Here is a 19,857-nt window from a genome sequence, read left to right as displayed (position 1 = left end):
CTAGAAAGCACCAATGTTCCAATCGGGATCACCAGACAATCAGAAATAACCTCCGAACATCACACGTTTTGCCTAAACCATGGAGTTATTCAGGTTTTTAGTCCGCCTGTATACAAGAAGTGAACGGCATTGCGCATGCGCAAAACCGGCCTAGGATCGCTGAAGAATTAAGGAAAGGCCAAGAAAAAAAAAGAAATCAGCGATCCCGTTTGATATCAATAATAAAGCTTAACCTATCTGATGGAACGTTCCGCCAGAAGCAGTTGCCGGTTGCATTCTATATGGCGGAACGTTCCGTCACGAGCAGTTTTTGTGTTAAGTGTCGTCTGAAACCAATCAGCCTTGAGTGGAAGTGGCTTATAAAGCCCTCAAGGGTGAGTCTATGCTGATCTAAACTCGATTGGCTTGTACAGCTCTCTGAGCTGTCCGAATGGAAAAGGCGACCTACAAAGAGTAAAGTACCACCACAAATAAATGACATTTGCGTTGTGTAACTGCTCCAAAACAATCTTCATCTGATGCAGAATAGACAAAGCTCCAACTGATGTTCACAAGTAAAGTGCTCTTTATTTACCCAGTGTGAGACACTGTGAAAAACTGTAAATGAAATCAGAAAACAAAACACCCTTTAACACAATGAATTATAAACACCATGAATTATGAAATGTCCATGAATTGTCCATGTTGATGCAATCCACACGTCACACAAACAAATACACGATGCAATATAACTGTACAAACAAAATGACACGTAACATATGCGCCTTCTGCACGGATTATTTTCAGTTTCAGAGTTCTTGTTCCCTTTTCATATTTTCTTTGTTTATCAAATAGTCTACCATTATCCAACACGGATTTATCACCTTTATTCAAACTTGAACGCTTGAGTTAACAAATAACACAACATAAATATAGCCCCTTAGATGTTGCAGAGCTAGATCTCACGTCAGTGTTTGTTCTATAGGACCTGAAGGCACTGCCGCCGGCACTGGGACGGACCAGGGGGAGCAAACCCCAGCCACATGGACTCTTTGGGAGGATATGCATGAGGCAGTGGGGTGAAAGCCATCTGTGACCCCAGCTGTCACCAAGTCCATGCTACCTCCCTCTGGTCCGTCAACCCCCACAGCACGGGCGACCCCCACTATACCGCCAGCGACACCCGCGGCACCATCTGCCACCCTGCCATCCACAAGCGCCATGGTGTCCACCCTTGACCTCTACTCCCCGCCTGCAAAGAAGAAGGAGGCATCAGTCGATGCTATTCTGGATGTCCTGGTCCAGGAGGCGGAGAAGGAAGAGACCAGATCTTCCAGCAGCTGATGGAGGAGACCAAGAGGTTCGTCAACATTTTTTTAAAGATTGTGGACAAGATGTAGCCTTGTAATAAAAATCACACCCGTGTGAACTGAGTGGTGTAAGGTCTTATATAGCCTGATCAGCTGTGGTCTGACGTAATGTCTGACGTAATGAAATCACACTCGGGTGAACTGGGTGACCGTAGCAACCATGCTCATTTTTTTAGCACAGACAGACAGACAGACTAACAAAGCCAGTTGTAGGAGTGGTTTACACTACTCAAAAATGGCTACATCTTGACCACCATCTTTAATAAAAATGACTTTAGTTACTGAAGTGACCAATAGTGCAGGGGCCAACACTGCTATTTTCATGAATTGGTACACAAATAAATGAAATTATAATGACAATGAGCATGCCTAAGAAGAGCAGCATCCTGTTTCTGGACACACTGGAGAGTGTTTTTGTTGCTGTTTTTAATTCCTGTTGTGTTGTCCCCTGTATTGTTTATTGTTATGGACCTTGGAGCCTGAAATAAAGATTAATTGTCTGGAAGACCAAGAGCACAAACATCCCAAATGGCTTCCTCCTCCTCTTCACTCATATCATGGCCGAGCTCTTTCTTCATTTTGCATCTAAGCAAACATACAGGAGGAGCATTGTGTGATTTGAACTTTGACCCACACAAAGTCCTTTGCATTTGGACTGCAGAGTCCAAACTGCCAGATGAAGTGTGATTTGTGTCAATTTGCATTAGAAATCTAACTTAGTATTAATGCGAAATGTATTTTAAGGTGAATAAGAGGCTCTGTGAAGCCCTGGAAATGGAGCGCAGCTTCTCCGCACCATAGGCCTACCATCCCCAAACAAATGGCCAGGTGGAGAAAATGAACAGCACCATCCAGAGGTAATAAGTTAATTGCATCTCTGTCAAATTGGCAGATACACCCACACAACTCATGTTGTAGAATGTAGACTGGTGTAGACTACATTAAATGCATCTGAATGTCTGCTATTATGTATATGGACATTTTCAGGTCTCTGGCACTCTCCCTCCTCTGGCAGCCCTGTGTGCCAAACAACCAAACAAGTTGGACAAATACCTGCAGGCCCCTGTGTTTGCCCTCAAGACAAAAAAAACATCTGACTACTAAATACTCCCCCTACTACCTCATGTTTGGTAGAGGCGAGATATCCCTCGGGGGTCCTTGTGGACTATGATGTAAATGGCTCTTTTTGTTAGCACCAAGTCAGTTCAATTAACCCCCTTATACATTTGATATTTGAAAATAGCCAATCTACAGTCTCTCAGACCCCCAACTCAATGCAGATTGAGTTGGGGGTCCTTGACATGAATACAATTGAAAACCATGTGATGCAGGAGAGGGTCTTTGAGGGGCTTGAGGATGGTTGGATCCCTCTTAAAACCTCCTAAATGAACCAGCAGCAAGCAGGACTGCAGCCATCCATGGGTTTTATTATTGTCTCCAGGGTGGGGAGAATTGAGCATGAAATAAAATAAAACAAACTAAATATTCTAATCCTAACTGAACTACCCCAAATTAGTAAACCAAAATACAATCACTACTCTGCCTCCTGTTAATCAAAACATGAGCATAAAGGGGACCCCAAAATGAATAAACTCCCCACGGCCCCACCCTTACCAAACCCAGCTGTTAAAATCATTATAAGGTGATATCACTCATATCCGGGGTAATAGTTCAGTTCTTTCAGTTCAACAGTGATGTGCACCACTTCAATATGAGGCAGGCAAACCATTTACATCTCCCAAAGTTCCGTACTGGTCAGTTCTCCATCAGATACAGGGGGCCCAGCTATGGAACACCTATACAGCAATCTCATCTAATTCTATTTCATTAAATAATTTCAAACATAAGTTTAGGACCCACTTAACTGACCAGATCACTTAATTATATTTATTTGTATTATCTCTTCTTTTCTCCAATCATGTAGATAACCAAGTATTCTAATCATGTTGTCATTTTTTCTTGTTTTTTATACTGCAATCATGTATTCTGGATATTCAATATTTCTTGTACAATGTTTCATTGTGTTTTACATAGGTAGAGGCCTCGTATAAGCCCCTTGGGCTTTTTGCCTCCGCCTAGCACTTTACCCTTCTTATATTTGTATGTTCACTGTATTGTTTTTATACTGTGCTGAATAAATACATTAAATAAAAATAGTAGGCACCTACAGAGCACACAACTATGAGAGGTGGGTTGCTGGCAGTCCACAAGGGAGTGATGAGAGGACACCTGGTGTTGAACAGAGCTGGCCTTTTATCCTCCTCCAACACCAGCCAGAGACCAAGCACCTCCTCAGGCTCTGAGTCACCACCTACTTTCTCAATCATCACTCACTCCCTCAGCTCAGCCTCACACACCTGTCACACATCACTCTCAGCAAGTCACCTCATCCCAGGAAGAATAATTCAAGGTTGCATTCCAACTTCCCATTTAGCTATACCAATTGCATACATTTTGCCTGCACCCTGTGAATAAAAAAGGCTCTAGTGCCAATACCTTCATATTGTGATGTGTCTTGGTTTTAATAATTTAAGCACTTAATTTAATATGGTTCAAGAAAGGAAAATATAACTACAAGGTAGAAATGTTTTGTGATTAGACGTACATTTATGCAAAATAAAAAAAAGAACAAGTAAACATTTGTATTTTATCACAATATTGTGTTATACTTTTTTGTAAAGAAGCCAGAGCCAGAGAGAGGAGCACTATAGGCAAGTTTATCAAACATTCTATCAAAGGCTGGAGGGATAATTTGGAACATCCCATCTCTTTGTTGTGGCCATGAAATAATGTGCATGTGGTCTGCTCACTTAGAAAAATCAATCACAGTACTTTTGGGTCCACAAACCTGATCAGATAAATAGTCAAAAGTCATTGTGCTTGAGCTTGACTAATGCAAATACTTGTCAATGAGAGGGACAGATGGGGCACCCATTGTGACGAGAGATGGAAAATGAAGCTTGCAACGGCTTCCACTTGCCGCGGGGGCAAGCGTTTCCGGATTTCTGGCCGACGCAGCATTTTGCAGCGTGGGTGGAGCTTCATTTCCATCCACCAGCTGTCTAAAAATCAGGAAGAGACTCCTGCCGCAAGCATCTTCATGACGAGACTGTGCAGAAGCACCTATGAGCCCTCAGGCCTCATACACACGTATCGTTATCAAACGAAAATGTATACTCTATTTCACCAGCAGAACAATATTGGAGCACATTCCTTAATTCTGTTTAGGCCGATACAATTTCTTTTTTATAGGCTGTTTTGAGATACCATTGAGACTTATTTTTTTTGTGTTTTTTGTGTCTTGTCTGTGTTTAATGGCAATGTTTTCCAGTGGGAGTCACATGGTTTGACCAAACATTTGTGTTTGATGGCTGCAGTGTTCTGCACCCCTCCCCCCATCAAACAAAAATGTTTGGTCAAACCATGTGGCCTCATACACACATTTCAAACGAACATTCTGTGTTCCATCTGTGTTTCATGGTCGCTCAATGCTTTTCCAATGGAAGTCACATGGTTTGGCCAAAAACTTGTTTGATGGGGGGGGGGGGACGACGGGGGACGACGACAATCAAACACAAGTGTTTGGTTAAACCACGTGACTTCCATTGGAAAAGCATTGAGAACAGACGGAACACAGAATGTTTGTTTGAAATGTCTGTATGAGGCCTGTGACTCCCCACCCAAGCATTGTGGTGGCCATTAAACACAGACAAGACACAGAACATGTGTTTGATATGTGTGTATGGGGCCTCAGGTGACTGGGGACAGAACAATATCAGAAGTGCGTGGCTTCAGTAACTGTCTCTGTTTTGATTACAGTACGGTCATACAGTACAGTCAAACACTTCAGATGCACACAATATGTAACTGTTTTTAGATTGTTTTAAATTTGTCTTGGGTTTTTATTAGTAAACTAATAAAAACTACTATATTTCACATTGTATTACTCAAATGCAAATGAGTTTAATTACTCAGTGTATTTTTGGGAATAAATAAAACTTGAATGAATGAATGAATATCTCCGGAAAAAAGTCCTTGCAGTCTTAACTTCCATTCAGGTCCTGGGTATTCAATTCATAATCATGACGTGAAAAATAACAACAAAATTCAAATTATCATAACAAGAAATAATAAAGTGTACAGGTTGGGTGAAAAGAGGAGGGTTATAGAGGTGGGGGGTAGTCACTTGACTATGGGAGGAGAAATCCTTTCCTCTCCCTTTGGCTGCTGAAAGGTGGTCTAGTGGTCTAGACATCCGACATTGAGTCCAAACTTCACAAGTTCAAACCCCACGGAAAGGTGGATGTTTAGTGTCAGACATTTTGGTTGTCATCGATAGGTCCTAGTGGTTTAGGTACAGGTGCAGTTACTGTCTCTGGTCAGACATGAGGGAGACGGTAATGGCAAACTGTCACTTGAAATGTTTTTTTAACTGTCTTCTGTTTCTTCTTCGTTGGAAACACAGCCGTTTTGCAGCACGAACAAACCTGATGAAAAAAAGAAAGAAATCTAAGGAAATACAGTTTCATTTTGTGTGCTATAAACTACCTCCTACCTCTGCCGATGTTGTTAGGGGACATATAATAGCGTGGCACAGCCAGACGCTGTTATCAAGTTACTGTGCTGTGTTAGTTCAAGTTTAATAAAGAAGGCATCAAAACATCTCTGTTTGGTTTGGTTAACGTGGCCAGATTTTGAACCATCGTGTTAGACATTGTCACGTCACGTTCCTCCTCCTCCATCTTGTATCACAGTTGTAGTCATAGAGTAATAAAAGGATAGAGACCGAACCGGAGCGTTAGCCCCACCCCCCCACCATTAATTTCGATGGAAGTTGCTCAGTGGCGTTTTGAAGCACCCGGAAGACTGTCGGAAGTACAATTATAACTCAATGGCTCGAGTGAGCGGAAGTTAAGCCCGGACCTCAAATTTGAGGTCCGGGCAAACTGTAATAGTTTGCCACTGATATAGATGCTATCAATATACAAACAACGATTAACAATACAATTTACTAATGAATTATAACAGCACAAGTCAGTGTTTAAGCCAAATTACACTAAGATTGCTTCCTGGAAAATAGAATCAAAACCATGTTGATTCAGTAACAGTTTCATATCCAGAGGTCAAGTATTTATTCACAGAGTTTTAGGCTAACTTGTTCTCCTTTTGAGATGAATATACAGTGTGGTTTAAAGTTATGGCTCATGCTATAGAGCAGTAGAGCAGAGACTGGGAGACACAAATCCAAATGAACTGCCTTCACACAGATACTCCCTCATTGAGGGTAATGTATAGCTGTTGGACGGCACAGGGAGTGCAGACAAGGTACATGAACCTACGAACCCATCCATGTGTGTCAGAGAGCCAAAGTGATCATAGAAAATAATGGAGACCACAACCTTGACTCACTCTCATACACTCTCTCTCTCTCTCTGTCTGTGTCTCTCTCTCTTTCTCTCTCTCTATCTCTCTCTCTCTCTCTCAAGAATTTATGTACTTTTCTTTTTGTACGTTTGATTTGTAGAGATGGAAAACTGAGAACGACATTTTTTGAAGAATGTCAGACCTGCATGGAAATGAATAATAGCTCAATTTAAGCTGCTATACACAGCTCTAGCGTTTGCAGACGCGCGCACACACACACACACACACACACACACACACACACACACACACACACACACACACACACACACACACACACACACACACACACACACACACACACACACACACACACACACACACACACACACACACACACACACACACACACACACACACACACACACACACACACACACACACACACACACACACACACACACACACACACACACACACACACACACACACACACACACGTAGGCCTCAAAGTAAGCAGTGGTCTCCACCATCGGGAACGACTGGTCTGTCTGAGGGATCAGGTCATTTGTGTTACTCTATAGCAGGGGTTCTCAACCTTTTTGGCTGCGCATTGTACTCACGGTGACATTTTTTTCTTTTTCAACAGAAAATTATACTTATTGTCACGTAAACAGTGGTGCTACCATGTATAAGCTGTGTAACATTTATTACACAGCTTCTTTCTTTAGAAAAGAAAATTACTGGGCCAGGATTTGAATGAAACAGTGTTGATGACCTCATGCATCCTTAGCAACTAGCAAGTGTCTAAGGACATGCCACTTTTATCATCTCACCTGTATTGTCACCAGCTTGTCTCTGCTCTCCATTAGACACACTGTAGGGTCTCACCTGTATTGTCACCAGCTTGTCTCTGCTCTCCATTAGACACACTGTAGGGTCTCACCTGTATTGTCACCAGCTTGTCTCTGCTCTCCATTAGACACACTGTAGGGTCTCACCTGTATTGTCACCATCTTGTCTCTGCTCTCCATTAGACACACTGTAGGGTCTCACCTGTATTGTCACCAGCTTGTCTCTGCTCTCCATTAGACACACTGTAGGGTCTCACCTGTATTGTCACCAGCTTGTCTCTGCTCTCCTCAGAGAAGATAAGCTGGACCCGGCCATTCTGCAGCTCTTCAGGGTCACGCTGTGACACCGTGGCCAACAGGAAGGTCGTGACACACGGAAGGCAGACCAGGGACCCGTAGAGCAGCCTCTTCCAGTTCTGCCAGCGTACAAACTGTTGGGAGAAAGAATAGGGCGGTACTATATTACCAAATTATATTACATGTATTTGTCATATACCGTATACAGTCAAACAAAGTCTGTCAATATCTATCAATTCTAGAGGTTGCAACAGATAATTGAACAACTGCAATTAAATTAATTATGCAAAAACATTTGAGCATAGGTGAAAATGCATGTTTAAATGTTTAAAGGAGCATTCAGTGATTTGGGTGATTTGGAAAACCACCCAGTCCGCCCGGTAACATGTAATGTGCACATGCACGCTCTACAGTGGGGGGAAGTGCAACAGGCCAACAGCATGTGCACCCCACATGCGAATCCCTTGACTCCTTCAAAACCGCTCTCAAAGGGCACCTACGGATGGCTGCAATTCGAAACTGGCCCCCGTAAAATCTGAATCCCCCCCCCACCGCCCCCCCTTTTTTCCCCTCACTGTATATGTTTCTTTTCCCTTTTTACCTCCATTATGATGAATTCCTGTACTGTTCTTTGTCTATATAGAAGTGTCTATTTGTACGTCTCTAAATGTTTTGATGAATTGAACATGGTGGACCCTGTTGTAAACAAGTGTAATGCTTAATTGGGTCGTCCACTCACAGTTAACAGCCTTTGTATTGAGTTTGTGCTTGAAATGTACTGTAATTCTGCAAACTGTTAATAACATTTTCAATCAATCAATCAAAACACCAAGGCCCGCCCCCACTCGATCATGATTGGAGGAAGGCCCCTCTCATCCTGATTGGATGAAGGTTTTGCCACCCGCCACCAAAACTGAAACTAGGGTTTTTTGACCCCAGGGGCTCACTGGGGACAGGGAGGATTTCCTTATATGGTCAGCACACTCTATAGTAGGGAGGATTATCCAGAAAAAAAGAAAAAATAAGTGATATTTGAATTAAGTCAAATCACTGAATATACCTTTAATAGTTGTCAGTTTGCTGTATATTTTTGCATGACACCATTATACAACAAAGTATAAATTAAATACGGCTTAAGTGGTTAATCAGACTAATTCATTATAAATCAATCAGCATTGTTTTGCACTGATTCAGCGTTTCTTCATTTTTTTATCAATCAAAACTAAATATTTATATTATAATCAATAGTCGCAGCCCTAAGCAATTCCATAAAGAAATGTGACGAACGTGTAAGCATATCACAGTTATAATTAATTAATATCTTTCTATTTATCTATTGTCTTTTCATATTTCTAGAGTCATATCGAGGACTAGACAATTTGACATTAAATGTTATTTTTCCACAAAATAAGTCATGAAGAATGGGGGTCGTCTTATATTCGGCATATTGAGTTGGCTCTCTGTGATTGTGTACATTTTTATTTTGATCTACTATTGGTGATGAGGTGACCACCTCACCACTGAAACTGTGGTCACCTCATCACCTAAAACTGGAGTATGAATAGGCCTTCAGTCGAACGCTCGAGGGTCGGAGGAGGAGGAGGATATAAGAAGTAACCTTACAGGCAGAAGAGCACAGCGGAGAGTTTTCAGGTCTCGGGCACAAACCTAGCTCGGTGCTAGGACCCCTCCTCCTCCTCTGTGTTCCCCGGGGGAGCGTAGTAGCCCGCCAGCTGCTTGAAGCGCGGCCCCCAGTCACCGAGGTAGGAGAAATCCTGCTCCGAGGTGGTGGACAGCGTGTGGATGGAGCTGAGCGAGAGCGCCGGCGAGCTGTTGCCCTCGAAGGCGTACGTCTGGAAAGAGTCGTACGGCGGGACCGACAGGTCTGCGTCCGCCTGCTCCACCTTCTTGCGGATGTAGCCTTTGAAGACGGTGAAGTCCGCCACCGCTGCCCCACCTCCTTTTGTGCCGCCCCCTCCCGCCCCCGTCCGGCCTGCCGTCTGGACCCACTGGGGCAGCGAGCGTAGGTCCGCCGGCCCAGAGTCGGAGGAGCAGCTCTTGGCCTCGGGGAAGTCGTAGAGGTTCCTCAGGGCGCTCATGTCGTACGCCTGCGTGTCCTGCTCACCTCCGCCCTCGTCGTTGTACTTGATGACGTTGTCGCGCATGTCCTCCTCGTCCTCGGACATCCGCTGGACCTTCCTGTGCCGCTTGAGGCTCACGATCAGCAAGACCAGGACTTTGAAAGAAAGAGGGAAAGGGGAGTGAGAGGTAGCGAGAAGTGGCCGTGAGAGAGACATAAAACTAAATATTACCATCTGGCGGGTATTGTGATATTAAATCACATTGAGAGTGGATGTTTATGTAATGGGTTTTTGTTCAGCATTACACACGTTGTTAAATGAGGCGCCCGATATGGGTTGAGGTTAATGCACAAATCATGATGTTGAAAACTGTCATTAAGTGCTTTGAAATCATGTGACTTGAATGAGGTTCAGGGAGTGCATAATATATTTGGAGTACGAGCTTTCAGGCAAAAGGTTTGAAGAGGTTGATGGAAAAGAGGAAGTGCACTTCATCAAAGTAAATATAAAGACATAACCAACTGAACCCCTGGGATTAAAATGCAAAGTCAGGTCCTTCAATAAGGTTTCTGTCAAACAGGTTTTACTGGAATGTGCAAAATTGTTTAATGTGAGTATGAAAATTTACTTCATGGAGGCTAAAATCACACACGTTCTAATTTGTGTAACTTACTTTGATTCCCCCCCTATAAAGACCATTAGCTTTCTCAAATAATATTTCATTTGCATGAGAATTGATTTTCCACAATCCTAATTGCTTTGCCCAGAATCTTAAGGAATGTCAATCTTTCCTTCAATAATTATGTGAGTCCACCAGAGTTCAAGTTTACTGTACATCACTGAGAAACAGAGGACACCAACTACTGTACCTACATCGATAGAACAATGGCGAGGTCAATAAAGTATGGATATAAAAAAGAAAATAATATAGATGGATCCCTTAATAGACTAATGAGACGAGAGGAACACAAAGGCTGCACGCATCTAAATAAATCAATGAAGGTTTAATCTGAGTTTAGGTATAAATCTGGATAAATAAAAAAAAAAGAGTTTGGATGGATCTCTTAATGGACTAATGAGATGAGGAAAACAAAGGCTGTATGCATCTGGATAAATCAATGAAGATTTAATCTAATTTTAGTTATTTTAATGACTACATACAGTATGTGATTAAGCCGATCTCAATTCACTCAGACGCTCGAGCCACTAACCGCCACACACACACACACACACACACACACACACACACACACACACACACACACACACACACACACACACACACACACACACACACACACACACACACACACACACACACACACACACACACACACACACACACACACACACACACACACACACACACACACACACACACACACACACACACACAAGCAAGACCCAGTGGAGAACAAACAAACCCGTTCCAAATGGATTACGTTGTTAATTTTGAGACTTTCGTAAAACATTTACAGCCCGGTGCATTTTATAGCCTACTTTGTCGCACGACGATATCATGCGCCGAAAATAGCCGATCTACAAGTTCTCAACGCGTCACCACCGCAGCGCGTTGTAACCCTGTAGATCAGATATTTTGGCCACGCGACCTATACCTCAGAGGATATTGGAATTCATCCCATTGCACCGAGCCGGCTTTAACAGCTCAGCTGTGTTGACTGGTGATCGAGACAGAGCCTCTGTGACAGAGAGCTGCTACTTTGAATCAACAGGGACTATAATGCCTCAGTCAGATCAAACTCTTCTATTTTTTTATTTTGATAGTTCATTGCCCCACAATATGAATACACTGATGTGTTTTGCTTTGTTGGTAACTGTATAATCACAATATTACACTCGTGGGTGTGCTTTACCTAGATTATTGGTTCTTGAGTGATACTTGCCACATCACTGCCGTGCCAATAATCACGGTAAAGCACACCCTTGAGTGTAATATTACTTAATTCAGATCCTTCCCCAATCCCCACCTACAGACAGTTTTACAAATATGTACTTAATCTAATCTAACAACTATAAGATATTTTATGGGTGTCCCGGCCTGGCATCAAATCTTTTGAAATGGTGGTCCGCAGCACAATATAACATTTGGGTGTTTGAGAACCACTTTCCACCAGCTTTCAGGAAGAAACCAAAAATACAATATTCTAACCATACCTGGGGGTCTATTAGTAATGTTAACTCCATAGACACATACAAAACAGAAAATCACAGCACTCCATCTTTAAGCCATCTCCTTAGGCCACTTACTGTAGGTGGAGCCCGTAGAATTGTGGCTCAAACACAGGACCGGTGGGATTCTAGATATTAGTATGATGACAAAAGACTGAGGTTAAAGGACATGGCTGTTTAGTTGTAACAACCGTGTGGAATGATTGTTGGGCTTTTTATGTTATCATTAACATCACTGCATACAAATGTGAATCATTCACACTAAAGTGTTCTTTTATCAACCAAGGCCTTAGGTTACCTAGTAATAATGGGAATTATATTGCTTTAATCTTGTGTGATCATTCATTTTACAAGGGTAGATGTCAAGTCAGATTGTTTTGAAGCAAGGACTCTCCATGCGTTCCTTAATTTTCTCTTCTCTCTCTCTCTTTCACAACAGGGACCTTGAGCAGGACCCCACTTTGAGAAGTATGCAACCCCACGTTACCTTGGAAGTTGGTATGTGGCTCACGATATTTGTTTTACCCTTTTTTTCTCCAATTCTGGGTCCTTCCTTTCCACTCACTAAGCACTAAGAGAGTCTGTGACAAGCATATTAATCTATACAAATGACTTGTTGCAGGTCCCAGGAATTGTCTTTATTTGGTGTAAATGACCTGAAAAATAACTTAATACTGAGGGGAAAACGGCCCGCTCGGAAGAGCGGCGCCCGGGCGAAGAGGAAAAACTCACTGAAAAGCGTCTGGGGGCTTTTTATGCAACATCTCTGACTGATAATGTACAATCACACTCATTGTTTGGTGCGTTCCGTCGGGACCGCCAGCATCTCAGCTCATTGTGTTTATTCTCCTCCTCTATAAATGGGTAGAGTTAATTGCCACAGGGTCCAGGAAGCCATCACAGCTACGTGATAGGCTCTGGAGCGTGCCAAGCATTCGCTCAGACAATTACTCTCAATTCTCACTGATGAGGAGAGTAATGGGAGGTGGGGACCTTGACACTGCAAACTGTTTTGTACATACAGATCAGCTGCTTCCTGTAAATGCAGGCCATGTGATTTCCATCACATCGCACTGCGGGTGGTGGTAATGTGCTTTTGTTTGGGGATAATTATAATTATTTATTTTACTACGTATACTGCATGCTATTGGCAGGATTGGTAAAGGCAAGATCATTTAATGTCAGGCTGTAATCAAAGTGGCTTGTGTAAAACAACGGGATCAATAATTTACAGTCTGACATTCACTTTTGACTTAAATCTTTCCAGTGTGCGTGCGTCAGACTCATACATCACTGTATCTGTTATGAACACCACAAACGCCAGAGGCCCACTACTGCTGCCACGGGTTGCCTACAAGATCTAGCTACAGGTACACAAATAGCATGTCCAAGGTAATGTACAAGTGCATAGCTACATGCTCTACCTCTGTAGGAACCATAATGTACCTGTATACATCCATTACCTCCACATACAATGGCCCCGGCCCCCCTTGTGTACAGGTGTTTCGATAAGCGTTCCTGACAAGACGGCTCATTTCCCCTTGGGCCACGCTGGCTGAGCGAGCCCAGGAGTTCATCACGGCAGATGGGTGGTAATTGGAACGGATACGTGCAGATGCTGCAGCGCAGTGGAATGGATTCATCACAGCGGGCCCCCTTAAATTAACTGATAGCGGGACTGTTTGCTTGTAGGGTAATTAGGCAGAAAATGTGTTTTCATTTCTCTCATCAACCAACAATTGATGTAATAGGGGTGGTCCGGCCTCGGGAGAAAGAGCGCGCTCTCTGCTTGGGCTAGGTGGTTAATGGCTGTGTGCTTGTGTGGGCGGGGCTGCTCCCTCAGTCCCTCACTACTATGCAGTTATGCACTTACTTACTTACAGATTTGACATACATTTTCGATATTCTTTTTTATAAATGTTTCGCCCAAACTTTTGGACTCCAGGGATAAATCCGTTAAGGGTGGAAAGATGCTTTTGTGTCCGTATATGTGTGCATTGGAAGTGTGTGTATTGTCCGTGCAAGAACAGGACAAAGCATATCCATCTGTGTGTACATTACAGTATGTATGCTTTTAGAGGGAGCAGCAAAGTATTGGCTAATATGATGATTGCTGTAGCTTTCACATGGCGGCTCACTCCAGTCCAGCTAGCTACTCTATTAATACCAGCGAACAACTGTTGGAACACTGCTGTCCATTTTCATTCCCCTGAGCCCGGCACTTGCAGCTCCTACATTCTACTGTCCACACAGTGGACAGTCAGGCAGCATCAGGTGCTTCCACTCAATCTGTGCCTCCAGCCGTGAGGGAGTGTTTTCTACCACTCAACAGCACTCAGTGGAATCTGTGGTGACTGGTTTGTCACAACCAGTGCAATCCGACTAATCCGATTAACTGTTGCAAGTGCAACAGTTAATACGACTAATTGATTCAATTAATTTAAATGAATAATACCAATAATAATGATACTCAGATTTACAAAATTCATTGATTTTGGAGGACTTTTATTTTATTTTATATATAATTTAGCTTTTTCAAAGTATCGGAATAATTAATTATGAATTAATTATTATTATAGAATATAAGAATATAATTAATAATTAACCATTAATAATATAATAATAATAATTATATTATGAATTAATTAATTATTAATTAATTGTCAAAATGATTGCTAATTTGCAGCCCTAAATCTGACACCATGACATAAAGAAAGGAGTCTCCATAGGGAACCACTGCACGGTAGTTAAATTATTGGCTTAGGAATGTGACAAAGAAAACAAAAAATATATATACACATATCAACAAATTCAAGTGTCCATGGGCTGAGTAATCGCTAGACAAAAAAAGGGGGGGGGGGGGTGAACTTGAGCTTCTTGGCAAGTTTAGACGCTTACATTAAGTTTGTTTGTATAAGTTCCAGAGGCCAGAGCAACAAACCTTGGCGCTTTACCAACAACAAATATATATAACCTCTGGAGGCCAGTGTCTACATGTTCCATACAGTATGCAGCATTTCTGGCTTTTAGAAACTTGATGAATAAATCATGCTCCTTCTTTCGACGTCGCCACACCGGAATATGTCTTAACACGGCTTTAACTCGCCTCATTACAGAGGCTGTTTCAAAGCAAGAAAGCAAAACAAAACAAGCAACCCGTTATTCAAAGTTGAAGCGAACCCTGTGTCACGCCATCCATCATTCACAGCCCACATAATGTAAAACATATGTAAAGTGTTGCGCGCCAGGGAGACAAAACATCTTGATTCTTTATCTGTGGCTCAGAAGAGCGGGATGAGGAGAGTGAGAGAGCCGGCTCATCAAACTTTCAGTGATGACAATACTAACCCTCTCAGGTCCTCCTCTTCCTCTGAGAGAGAGAGAGAGAGAGAGAGAGAGAGAATGTATGAGTATGTGTGGTGCGTGTGTGTGTGTGTGTGTGTGTGTGTGTGTGTGTGTGTGTGTGTGTGTGTGTGTGTGCTCACATGTTTGTGTTTGAGTGTAATATATAGCATATGTGTTAGTTTGTGTTTGTATGTATCTGTGTGCACGTTGGGGTGTGTGTTTGACGCGTGTGTGCGTGCGTATGCGTATGTGTAGGGCTTGCGTTCGTACAACTTTGTAACAGAGAAAGTGAGGAAAGGCTTGTCTATTTAAAGCCTTCTGTTCCAGAGGGATACAGTGCTGAGGCAGCTCTTTTTGCCTGTTTGCAGCCCCCCTCCCCCCTCTTCCATCCCATCTCCAGTGTACATGGCACAGAACAAAGTGACTTGACATCACTGATAAAGCCAGGCGGCATCGGCTGTACGTCGTACAGGCAGAAGAAGCTGTCCCTTCGTAAAAAATAGCACGGAATGTCCGACGTGAGTCACCCGTGAAGGAATGATGGAAAATGTATCCCCTTTCATGTATTTTTGTCCCTTGTTTTTCTGCTGCTTTGCGTGTGTGTGATTTCAATGCTGAAATATAGATAACTTCAAAAAAGTGGCTGTTAAAGTATGCTTGGTTGCATGAATTTCTGAGTGGAGTGAACCTTTTTACAGTACTTTCTTCATACACAGCATGTAATATCTGACCCTAAGAGTCCATTTGGTTAAATGTATACACTGTGAGTTACAGCACTTAGCACTCAGGATTTCACTGTTTACTGTCATATTAACAGAATTGCGGGAGTGATCTTGGAGCTTCACCGATGGCTGATGGCTGTGGTTCTTCACAATGAGCGCCCAGGGGTAGCTGTTAATTGCCTTGCTCAGGGACACTTTGACACATAGACATGGGCTCGCCGGGAGGCGAACCGATGACTTTATGATTACCACTAAGCTACGGTCGCCCCTAGAAACCGTTTATTTCCACTTTAGAGCACCTTTCTGACGGGAAATGTGATGGACGTGCTGTTGTTGAAGGTGTGGTCCGTGATGAAGAGGAACCCTGTGCCCCTTCATCATACTTATGATGAACACTTACCGATAAGGATGAGCATGCAGACCAGCAGCGCTATGAGAGCTCCGGGGCTGAGAGCAGCACTCATCACATAGGCTGTAGCGTTGCAGGATTGGATGGCTCCATCTGTAGTGCAAAGAGACAGAGAGAAAGAAGCACTCCATTTGTATTCAAAAAGCGGCCCTTGAATCTTACTAATGCACCGCCATCTACCGCTGTGTTTTACCACGTTTTGACACCAGTTATTATTACATTCCCAGTGTAAACTCAATCATACCCCAATGTAGGTAGTATAATATCCAACATGACTGATTAATCCCAATCAAGGTCAAGTCTTAATCACAGTAAGCAAGCTAGAGACACAGCTATTAGAGTTGTACAGTTCATTACTCACACCATTATGCCAATTGGCAATGGAACTGTCATGAAACTTATAGTGCTCCAGGAAAATAATTAACTGTTGGATTGAAAAGGTCAAACGTAAAGGTCCCAATCAAAGGCAAGGTAAACATTGAGGACAGAGATCTCACAATTGTATAGGATTAGTTAGAGGATGTATGCACTCGACTGCAAGACTGCAAGTGCAATGTTTTTAGTTTCAGCATATAAACTCCATAATCAGATTTTGTCTGATTTTGTTTGTTTGTTTGTTTGTTGTATGTGTAAAACATCACTGGACACAGAACGAGAACAGCATCATATTCAGGAAAGAATATACATAAAAAGCCACTGTACAGGTATAGTATAATCTATGTATATACGTGTACTATGGAATCTCGATCACCAATGGATTATGCTGTAAAGCATTCAGGAATATAATATTACTAGTTAGTTGCAATTACACACCACAGGTAAGCACTTTAAATTACTTATTGCTGTAGGCCTAGTGTAAACCAATGTTTTACTGTCATTTGAGTGTTATGTGTTCACATGTAAGAGATGCAGTAAGACTTAACTGACTTGACTTAGTCCTCTTTGCCCCCTTGGGAGCATAGGGCATCCACCATGGATCTCCACATCACTCGAGACGAGAGCCAACTTGATGCCGTAACTTCCGTAAGGATTGGCCAAAAAATAGCCGACCCATAATGTTTGGTTATTTATGGGTGTGCGAGATTTGTACTCATAATGAGAAATTATATATTGGGTCAGATTGATTGGAGATATAAGCAGCTCCTCTAGAGTGGGAGAGCTCAGGTCCCCACATTCCATTCTACAAACAGACCGGTGGTTTTCGGGGGTTTTACGGCCCTCTCCTGTTGTAAGACAGGCCATTATTGACTCCTTTCACAGGGCAGAGTCAACTCAGCTAGAACATACAATATTGAAGTAACCAATCTTTAATTCCTCTTCAATTGTTTAAATGTGTTCTAATAACCTATTATATATTGGGTTGGTAAAAAGGCTAAATGATAAATACCTGTAATAATCTAAACAGTTTAAAGTAGTTGGGCATTACAGAGACTGTAATAGGAGCTGGCTGCTGTAGCCAGAGGTGCAGGCAGGATGGTCTGTGGCTTCTGATTGGCTGAAAGTGTTAGCATGAAGGTGTGACTTCAGTCAGGGCCCACTGTGACTATTCTGTATGGCACAAAGTGTAATTAGATTCACCAATACCACCGAACGTGATGCATGTAGCAGACAGAGACCAGCGGTAATTATATGCTATAATGTATTATGCGATATATAATTGTGCATTATTAATAATTGATGTGATATGATGTAGATGGTAACCAAGTGTTATTTGTGTCTCTTTTCTCCATTGATTAGATTTAAAACCACTTCACTTAATGTGCCACACTTAATGTACCATTAATGTGTCACTGAACTAAGTCTGAGAGTCAACAATGACAAGCTAAGCTGTACCATGATCTGGGAGATTAGAGTGTTCAAATGATAGCTAGAATTCCTACCAACAGAGCAGATAGAACTGTACCAATAGGACTGTAACCCAGAATCCGGGATACTGAATTCATCTTGTGTTGGGGGAAGTTAGGGGAAGTGTGAACAGAACGTGTGAATGTATGATTGTAAGTGTTTATGATTAACATGAATTAATAAAAACCCTATAAAATGCACGTTTGAGTTCATCAAATATAAGCTATCATTGGAGCATTTAGTTCACTGTGCGTGTTAGTCACTTTAACTCTGCCTACTGCATGGGCTGGTCGGAGCCCGGGCACAACATCGCCAAATAACCGAACAGTTTTAAATCGTTGCTGGGGGTTTAAAGCGTAATATAGCCTATAATCTAGGCATATTACGGCTTTAAATCGTTGTGCACTAAAGTGCACAGGTTTAAATCATAGCGCTACTACAGCGCACAGTTTTAAATCGTAGTGCGTCACTGACGTGACTTGACTTAAAACAAGATTTGTACCGTGCGCATCAGCGCACAGTTTTACATCGTGGCCGGGCGGTTTGACTCGTAATATAGCCTATAATCTAGACATATTACTAGTTTTAATCGCTGCGAGCAGCGACTTATACTTTAAAGCGGAATACAGTTAAACTGAGACAGTTTAACATATTCGGTTTTAAAGTGCTGCGCTACTAAAATGCGCAGTTAGCTCGATAAGGCCACTACGAGGCCTACTGTAACCAAATTAAAGTAATTCGCCGCCGTGCGAAAGTTAATTCGCCGCCGTGCGAACTGTTTAAACCATAGAGCCACTAAAGTGCCTAGTTTAAACAGAAAGAAAGAGCCGTACGCTGGGATCAGCGTGCAGCAGCAACACGCGCCCGGGCATATTTAAGATATAATATAGTCTGAACCGAAACCGTTTGACATATTACAGTTTAAATTGCTACCGCGTTGTAAAGGGCTTTAAATAGCAGTCACTAAAGGGATCTGCAATTTAAAGTTGTTTAATTCAGAATATAGTTCAACTGCGACGGTTTGAACTTATTCGGTTGCCGTGCTGTTTAAACTAAACAGCGTAGATCGGTGTATAGTCACTAAAGTGACCACAATTTGTAACAAAAATAAATTACCGTGTGTTGGGACCAGCACACAGAGTTGAATTGTGCCACACTAATAACCACAAGTGTGGTTATTATTGTCTGGTGTGACGTTATTCAACTGAAATTTAAGCCGTGCGTTGATAGCAGCGCATGTGAATGCGATGCCGCAGTCGTTAGTATCCACAGGATTAAATCAAACTATAAATGCTGCCGTGACGGCATGCCGTTTTGATTTGTGCTACTAAACTAAGCGACACCGTTAAACTGTTTTCATGTGGGTATGGGTCCATGTGGAGACAGCTGTTAAAACCGTAA

At 42.4% G+C, this 19,857-nt stretch overlaps 1 protein-coding gene across 3 annotated transcripts in view; it reads right to left on the bottom strand.

The window, feature by feature from the left end:
* Window positions 1-4,907: 4,907 nt before the first annotated feature.
* The window catches only part of LOC306929392 (cadherin-22-like), a 125,971-nt gene continuing 111,021 nt past the window's right edge, over window positions 4,908-19,857 (bottom strand). Inside the window, exons 11-14 of one of the 3 annotated variants that reach the window (XM_079509910.1) lie at window positions 16,603-16,704; window positions 9,409-10,100; window positions 7,825-7,998; window positions 4,908-5,836 (exon numbers count right to left, since the gene is read on the bottom strand). In XM_079509910.1, the coding sequence (XP_079366036.1) occupies window positions 9,544-10,100; window positions 16,603-16,704 (659 nt within the window). In that variant the 3' untranslated portion in view covers window positions 4,908-5,836; window positions 7,825-7,998; window positions 9,409-9,543. The remainder of the gene's footprint in view (window positions 5,837-7,824; window positions 7,999-9,408; window positions 10,101-16,602; window positions 16,705-19,857) is intronic. The other 2 variants (XM_079509909.1, XM_079509911.1) reach the window with 2 other exon arrangements.

The sequence above is a fragment of the Electrona antarctica genome (assembly GCF_951216825.1).
Source record: "Electrona antarctica genome assembly, chromosome: 9".
In the NCBI taxonomy this organism is placed as follows: domain Eukaryota; kingdom Metazoa; phylum Chordata; class Actinopteri; order Myctophiformes; family Myctophidae; genus Electrona; species Electrona antarctica.
Note: the sequence above shows the minus strand (reverse complement) of the source record. Positions and strands in the feature narration are given on the sequence as shown.